The sequence below is a fragment of the Canis lupus genome, chromosome 14 (genome assembly GCF_003254725.2).
Source record: "Canis lupus dingo isolate Sandy chromosome 14, ASM325472v2, whole genome shotgun sequence".
NCBI classification, from domain to species: Eukaryota; Metazoa; Chordata; class Mammalia; order Carnivora; family Canidae; genus Canis; species Canis lupus.
In genome coordinates this window covers 11,749,976-11,759,010 of record NC_064256.1, presented here as the reverse complement: position 1 = coordinate 11,759,010, position 9,035 = coordinate 11,749,976, and the positions used below count along the sequence as shown (strand labels likewise).

The 9,035-nt window shown below is 36.2% G+C and overlaps 1 protein-coding gene across 23 annotated transcripts in view; it reads left to right on the top strand.

Moving 5' to 3' along the window:
- Nucleotides 1-7: 7 nt before the first annotated feature.
- Nucleotides 8-9,035, top strand: part of ASB15 (ankyrin repeat and SOCS box containing 15) — a 63,610-nt gene continuing 54,582 nt past the window's right edge. For 17 of the 23 annotated variants that reach the window (XM_049093495.1, XM_049093494.1, XM_049093491.1 and 14 more), the window contains exons 1-2: nucleotides 90-148; nucleotides 5,468-5,560. Coding sequence is in view for 1 of the 23 variants with exons in the window: in XM_049093498.1 (XP_048949455.1) it covers nucleotides 5,536-5,560 (25 nt within the window). In the remaining 22 variants the exon portion in view is untranslated. Of the gene's footprint in view, nucleotides 149-5,467; nucleotides 5,561-9,035 lie in introns of all 23 variants that reach the window. The other 6 variants (XM_049093486.1, XM_049093481.1, XM_049093498.1 and 3 more) reach the window with 5 other exon arrangements.

Here is a 9,035-nt window from a genome sequence, read left to right as displayed (position 1 = left end):
ATAACAGATCACAGCACTTCTCCCCACGTATCTCTGCAAACATTTATCGAGTACGCGTTAGGTGTTAGTTACCGGGACGTGATTTTTCAGGCAGGATCCCACATCCTGGAATTTACTGAACGGTGATGAAAACACGCATTAACAGTTGGTAAGTGTTCTTCTAAAAAAGGTTTGCACCTCTTTTAGAGTGCAGTGGTAGCAGGGAAGAGGAAGTAAATAACCAAAAATGGTTAGTTACAAAAAAGTGACATGTATTTATACATATGTATATGTGTCACTCTTTCTAGAATATAAACCATATATGGATGGAAAATTTTTCCTACCATATCTGAAAGGGCTAAAATAGTACCTGGTACATAAGAAGCACCCAATAACTATATTTTTTTAATGAATACAATAGAAAAATAAGCAAAAGGAATAAAATAGACAATTGACAAAAATGGAAACAGGAAAAGTCAATAAACATCAAAAGGACTCAACCTCCCTAATAATCAAGAAAATGCAAATTAACTATAATTTTACTGCCATCTTACAAAAGTAAAGAATGACAATACCAAGTGTTAGCAAGGATGGAGAGCACCAGGAGGACTCATATACTGCTGGTGGGAGTGAATTCATATAATCACTTTAGGGAATAATTTCACAAGAGTTACTTGAAGACATGCAAAACCTATAGCTGAGTTGTATGGGATGAAATATGTCCCCCAAATTCATATACTGAAGTCATAAACCCCACTATCTCAAAATTGACCTTATATAAAAATAGGACCATTAAAAATGTAATTAGTTAAAATGGGCTCATTAAAGTAAGCCCTTCTCTAATACTACTGATATCCTAATTAAAAGGAAATATTTGGACACAGAGAAATGTACACAGGGAGAATATAAAATGTAATGCAAAGATGAGGGCAGAGGTAGGGATGACGCTTCTACAAGACAAGGACCAACAAAGATTTCTAGAAAATCACTAGAAGTTAGGGGAGAGCCATGGAACAAATTCTCTGAGCCCTTAGAAGAAACCAAACACTGACTTGATCTCTGACTTCCAGCCTCCAGACAGAGGAGCTAATACTTTTAATGATGTTTAAATCACTGAGTGTGTGGTATTTTGTTACAGCAACCCTATAAACTAACACTGAGTAACATATCTTCCTCTCTTACATTTGGATAGCTGTCCCTAGAAAGATGAGCCATAGGGGTATAATTTTCCCAGCTCAGATTACTCAAGAATTAGGCTTCCCCATAACTTCCATCATAATTTCTAACTTCTAGTATTTCAATCATTCGCAGTTACAATTCAGGACAGAGGAAATATATATTAACATGTGTGCATATATGCATTTTAAAGATACAAGCAGGCATGTGTATGGTTGTATACACATAAAAAAATACAAACAACTGAACTGGAACAAACTGTCTGATGCATCAATTTGCTCCTGCCATGGTGACATTTATATCTGGACACACTAGATTAGATTCAGGAAACCATAGTGGGATTGAGAGAAAATGTCCTTATTTTTCAAACCAGATAGTGCTGAAATAATCACCAGAACTTGGATGAATGGAAGTTTATGAGGTCACAAACTTTATCCCCTGTACCTCCAGATTCTAAGAATTTTTGTCATTGTGGATGTGTTCTAGAATGTAGAATCATGTGATTATAAAAGATACATGTGTTTTCATTTGTTGTAACTTTAGGAGTTCAGGCTTCTGACGTACCATATTTTTAAAAGACACCACGGCTAGACAGATCTAGCTGATCCGGGCTAAGGTATACTGCATAGCTAACCATTTCTATGTAGTGGGGAAATGTGTAGGTTTTCTGAACCAGTCCATTTGCAGAAGTGTGAGGCTATGTATGGAGAGGGCTTAATAGCTTGATAGTCACCACCACCTATGGCTGGTGACAGTAGAATTGGCTATAAAGAGAAATCAACTTTGGCATCTGTGATATCGAAAAGGGATTTGGGAATATCTTAATGTAAATAGCAAGGACATCAAATGCATTATATTCTCTCAGCTGGGAGAGAGTTCCCAGAGGGTAAGTGTTAGAACTCTGCTAAGGAAGCAGACAGATGTTAGGAAGTTCTTCTGTAAACAAAATTAGCAAGGCCAGGTGACTTAGAGCTAAAATCTGGATCTCATGTTTTATACAATTTTCTGTGGAGGACCCCTAGCCTACCCAATAAGGGAGGTCTTGTTTCTCCAAAATTAAGTAACTGGAAGAATTAGGACCTCCTACACTGCTTCTTAATGATAGATACTCTTCTGCAAAGGGCTGAATCTTACCAAAGTCAGGAAGTTAGAGTGTTTCTCTAGAATCTAAGGCTCTGGAGCTATGTTTCCCAGCCAATTACTTGAGGGAGACATGAAACCAAAAGGCTGAAAAGGAAGAAAGCATCTCAATTTTCAGGGCATGAGAGGCTCGTTCCTAATAATCTAAAGGGGACAAGTACTATGTTGGCTGGTTTACTCTTAGTTTTCCTGGTCAGGGAACAAGGGTGAAAATAATGTCCCCTCAGGGAGTATTTTTCCCTCTCCCGAACTTGACAAGAAAGAAAATCATATTTTTTCAAATTAGTTCTTAGACCAAAATGTTAAAATTCAAATTGTTTAGACATTACCCATCTTTTTTGCCTCCATTCATATCAGGCATATTCAAAATATCTTAGTTCTTTACAGTCTTTTCTATCTGTGCTATGAATATTTCTAAAAAGGGACTACAACCAGATAATTTTTGGTATGTTTTCTATATGGTGGTTTTTAGAACCTCACTCTAAATTGGGCTATAACTTAGATAAAAGCCATTACCAACTTTTATCTTAGTGGTTATCAGTTTCCACTTATTTGAGTTATCTGGTGTGTGAAAATGGGGATATCCAACACTGTCACCCAGATGTGGAATAAGTTTAACATTGAGGTTAAACACAGGTATCTCTATTGAAAAATAGAACCTATAGAAGAATGGAGTAATAAAGATTTCTAGCCACTTCACCCTTGCCAATAGGGGGCATGTCTAGCACCACTTCTGTGTACCAAAAGCTACTGCTCTCCACTTAAAAGCAGAGAAGAAAAAAAAAGTGCTGAAAGTCAGGAATGTTTTTTAAGCAGTTGGAAACCATCTTATGAGATTAAAATAAATAAGCATTTATTAACATAAATGGTAATAATAATATACTAATAAAATAGTAATACAACAATAATTATTTTTTTAAAAATACCATAACAGAATTTAGAAATAAGATCTGTCATTTTATGTCAATGAGAGTAGTTAAAAATAGTTACTACACTTATATCTTTTCACCAGTTTCAACTTTTTATTACACTTCATTTTATCTTATTTGAAAAGCTGAGTAAATATTTTAATTGTGGAAACTTTTTAAAAATACTTGATTTATTCATGAGAGACACAGAGAGAAAGGCAGAGGGAGAAGCTGGCTCCCTGCGGGGACCCAGATGCGGGACTCGATCCCAGGACCCTACGATCATGACCGGAACCAAAGGTAGACGCTCTACCACTGAGCCACCCAGATGCCCTAATTGTGGAAACTTTTAATCCAAATTTCATGGTCCATCTAGATTTAATTCCCAAGAGCTCCATTATTTGCAATATATATAATATTATGCAGTTTATAATATATAACATAAAATGTAGTAAAAAATAGTCTCAGGGGTCTTCTTATACATTCAGGCAACTTGCCTCTCTCCATTACAAAGTAATCCTGTAATGTTAGAGGTATTATAAAATATCCCAAACTGCCTTTTTTTTTCAGTAGAAAGCCAGTTAAGATGACTTCATAAGTCATGCAGTCAGTTCTCCAGGAGGTGGTGATAAAGAGACCGATTTTGTAAATGGCAGTCTTGGCGATCTTCTATACCATTGAGGGGATGAAGAATCTGTTTTTTTTGTTTTTTGTTTTTTTTTTAAGATTTTTCTGGCAATTTCACTTGGTAAAAAAACATAATAAGCAGTCCAACATAAAGGAATTTGGTCTAAAATATCTCAGATCCCTGAGTGGCTCGGCGGTTTGGTGCCTGCCTTCGGCTCAGAGCGTGATCCAGGATTGAATCTCATGTCAGGCTCCCTGCATGGAGCCTGCTTTTCTCTCTCTGCCTGTGTCTCTGCCTCTCTCTCTCTCTCTCTCTGTATCTCTCATGAATAAATAAAATATTTTAAAAAATATATCTCAGATATATATCAACATTAAGAAAAAGAAAATCTGGTCTAGGAGTGGCTAGGACCCAAAAAGAGCCAATATGCCACTTACAAAGTCACGGCTAAGAACAGTGACTAGCGGATAAGCAGAACTTGATTATATGCCCTCATATGACATTAGAACACTATTGCATGCATTTTTAATAGTTGGAGAATGAATGAGGCTGACAAGGGGCAGTAAAAGAAAAGAAGGAGGGGGATAGCCAAAATGTTGCTATCAGTGCCTGGAGGAGGGAGGGGTAGCAGGGTAAAGAAGCAGGCTTTCCCTGCTACCTGCTAAGAAGAATGGTAGATACTGGTCCTAGAAATCCAGCTGACCAAGACGGAGAACAGCACACCCACAGTAACTCAGGGCCAGTAAACAAGGTGTAAAAGGGAAGCTAAACAGAATTAACGTAATAATCCTAAAAGCACAGCTGTAGCTCCTTTGCAGCGTGTCCCTTGCAGAACCAGTATCTGCTCAGACCATAATCTGTCAAGGTGGATGGGAGCAAGCCTCGGACTAGATGTAAGCAGGTATATGTGCTGGAGTGAAGACATAGGGAGTCAATTTCTTACTGTATTCAGCTTTCCTTGCTCATGTTAGAATATCCCAGAAATAAAGGCCAATCAAGGGATCCCTGGGTGGCGCAGCGGTTTGGCGCCTGCCTTTGGCCCAGGGCGCGATCCTGGAGACCCGGGATCGAATCCCACATCAGGCTCCCAGTGCATGGAGCCTGTTTCTCCCTCTGCCTGTGTCTCTGCCTCTCTCTCTCTCTGTGACTATCATAAATAAATAAATTAAAAATAAAAATCTTTTAAAATATATAAAATAAAATAAACCTATTTTTTAAAGTTTACTTTCCCCTTTAATCCTAAATGGCCTGAGGCTGTACTATTTAATGTCTATTATTTTAGTAATCTGTATTTACTCTAGCAGTTCATTCTTACAGCAAAGCAGTTAATTTCTTAACCCACTCTACTTTGTTCAAAAGAATTTGTATCTAGGGACGCCTGGGTGGCTCAGTGGGTTCCAGTCCCACATCGGGCTCCCTGAAGGGAGCCTGCTTCTCCCTCTGCCTATGTCTCTGCTTCTCTCTGTGTCTCTCATAAATAAATAATAAATAAAATCTTGAAAAAAAAAGAATTTGTATCTAATATCTTCTCTTGAAGAATGGAGTCATGTTTATCCAGTAATAGGCAGTTCATATCAGTTTAAGTACTTCCGGTCTCATTTTCCTTCACACCATTCTTTATTTTTTTCTATTTCAGTCTTGTATACTTTACTGGATTCACATCCTACTCCATTAACCTCTAACTCCCTTGGCTCTACAACACAAATGGGAGAAAGACATAGAGAGAAAGGTAAAAATCACCATGAATGTGTGAAATTGATCCTTTTCCTTAATCAAGTTAGGCTCATTTACATATAATGGTATAACAGATGTATTTGCTCTGATTTTTGTAGTTTTTAAAAATACTTTTTCCTACACATCTTTTATCTTTTATGTAATTCTTCACAGGTTTGAAAAACATATATTTTTTATTCATTAGTTAACTTTATATTTATAATATTGCATAATTCTCTTGGTTTCCATTTTTTTTTAAACAGTTGCTGTTAGTTCCCTACTAGGAAAAAAATTAATGAAGTAGTCATGCTCCTCCTTCGACCCCACCCATCCCCCTGCCTCTCTGCATTTTTTCTATCCCTCAATCTTAGTAAAAAATATTGCTTTTCTCAGTGTTCACCTTGATAGTTTAAATATTTTTATACTTCCATGATTTGGTAGGTCAGATTTACTTTTTATCATTTTTTTCCTAGCCACACCAACTGAGGCAATCAATACTGCACTTACCTTCCTATCCCAAATTTATGTTAGCTGTATCATTTCCATGTTGTGAGGCTAGGTAATGTCAACATTCTGTTCTGTAACTCTTATTCCTACATTGCTTTTGTTACTAGTTCTATAGTAAATTTTTTTTCAATATTCTCTGCTAATCCATATGTCTTAGCTACCCCAGTCATTTATTGTTTGGCTGAATTAATCCTCTACCAGTTTCTTTAAGAAGGTCTCATGCAAACAATATACAGTATTTTTTAGTCTTACAAGTGGATCCTTGAATGACAGCATGACCGGATATAAAATTATTGGCTCATGGTTTCTTCCCTTGAGGATCTTTAGGTGCTGCTCTGGAGAAATATTATGTCAGATTGCTGTTCCCTTTATAAATGATTTTATCTTTTTTTTTTTAACCCTGGCAAAATAAGTTTTCTTTATCTTTAAAATCCAATGGCATTAGTAGATTACATCTCTGTATTAAATTTTTAGGTCATTTTCCCCCAGACGCACAGTGCATCCTGTACCTACTTAGACTTAAATCTTTTATTTCAGGAAGTTCTTATTATTTATGTCTTTCAATTCTTGTTTGCTTCTCTCTTTTTTTTTTAAACTTCCTTCCTTAGGGTCTCCAACTATGCATTTGTTGAACCTTGACTGTCTTAAACATAAAAATATATAGATATGTACTCTACTATCCTTTCTAATGCTTTTAAATTTGTCATTCTATTTTGTTTTCTCTTCTCACTTTTTTCCCCTATATTTCATACTGTGTTGTCTTCGGGGTCTATACCCCTAGAGAAGTCTTCCAAATTTGATTTTAAAAAGCTTGTGGTTTTTTTTTTTCTTTCTGAATTTGGCCAGATTTTTGTTCACTTTCTGCTTTTCTATTTCCACCTGTTCACTTAGTTCTCACATTTCTACTTTGTAGTCTTTTCATTGATGAAATTGTGTCATTGTTATTCCACTTAATGATAAAAGAGATGACCATAATTTTCATCTACTCAATGGCAACACTTTCCATATGAGTGTAATTTATCTGTTGCAAAGTTCTGCTACTCTCCTCCTTATCTTTCTTTGTATTTACATCTGTCCTATAAGACATCCATATTTATTAATCATTTTAAAATAAGTTGGATTTTCCTGGGCCAAGTATGTTCAGAAAAGAACAGGGACTTCTTCCTGCAGCTATCACTCATCCATGTGTTTCTTGGTGTAGCTGCCTCTTTCTGGTTCTCTGAACCAAACCAGATACAAGAGGGTTGGTGTCACTACCTTCCTCTCTTTAGTTGCTGCTGTAACTTTTACTGCAGAACTCACTCTGAACATAAGTGCTTCACCTTTAGGAAGTGTATATGTGCTGGTGTTTTTAAGATCTGCTGTCACCTGCCTTCTCACTGTTCTTTACTTCTTTTTACATCCTCCTGCAAAGATTTCTTTCTAATCTTTATGCTTGTAGCAGCCCTTACTTTTTGTGAAGTCTACTGATTATTTTAGTCTGATTTTGCTGAGAATGACATTTACATTTGTTTTGTTGTCATTCTCCGTGTTGCTTTTGTATCAATTTCCAGAAAAAAAAAAATAGAAAAATACAAACTTATTATCTGTGTTCAAACCAGAAAACTTATTATGATCTATTTTGATTGGAAAACTGTTCCTCTATTAATATCAGGTAAGATTATGATTGTAGTTGTAAAAATAGCTATGCATAACTCACTCATACTTAATTTAATTAAGACCTTAATTTAACAATTAAGGTATCTGGGGTTTTTTTTTAATATTATTGGCTTTTAAACCAGGTTTTTACCTCACAAACCTATGTGACTAATATTTTGAACTTCAATGTATGGCTTTAATATGTCCTTGATAAATTCCATTGTTGGATTTTCCCCATTTTTCTAGCATGGTAAGATAATTTTGTATTTTGACAAAAACATGAGCACTTGTGTTCTATTATTTCCAGGGATGTGTTTCACTATTACTTTGATACTAATACTGCCACCCTGCTAGTACCAAGCACTATGTTTTACATTAAATAGTTCTATAAATGATCTGGTTTCCTTTAACAGCTTTTAGAAAGATTAAGGCCAATTTTTGGTTCATTTAAGACAGGTGAACCCATCATAATGATATGCACTTTTATTTTAGCTCCAGTTTTTTACTCAGATCCATTTTAATTCATGAAATTTTGTCATACTTTATTTATTGTGATAAGTCAACTCAAATTCTTTCTGCAATAATTCTTTCCTTCCCAGGTTTTGCAAACCCCCAAATTTGGTGGGTTTTAGTTATAGTTATATAACTTAAAGGGCTAATCAATTTACAATTGCACCCAAAAGCATAAGATACCTAGGAATAAACCTAACCAAAGAAGTAAAGGATCTATACCCTAAAAACTACAGAACACTTCTGAAAGAAATTGAGGAAGACACAAAGAGATGGAAAAATATTTCATGCTCATGGACTGGAAGAATTAATATTTTGAAAATGTCAATGGTACCCAGGGCAATTTACACATTTAATGCAATCCCTATCAAAATACCATGGACTTTCTTCAGAGAGTTGGAACAAATCATCTTAAGATTTGTGTAGAATCAGGGATCCCTGGGTGGCGCAGCGGTTTAGCGCCTGCCTTTGGCCCAGGGCACAATCCTGGAGACCCGGGATCAAATCCCACGTCAGGCTCCTGGTGCATGGAGCCTGCTTCTCCCTCTGCCTGTGTCTCTGCCTCTCTCTCTCTCTCTCTCTCTCTCTCTCTCTCTGTGACTATCATAAATAAATAAAAAAAAATTTACAAAAAGATTTATGTGGAATCAGAAAAGACCCCGAATAGCCGGAGGAATATTAAAAAAGAAAACCATAGCTGGGGGCATCACAATGCCAGATTTCAGGTTGTACTACAAAGCTGTGGTCATCAAGACAGTGTGGTACTGGCACAAAAACAGACACATAGATCAATGGAACAGAATAGAGAATCCAGAAATGACCCCTCAACTCTATGG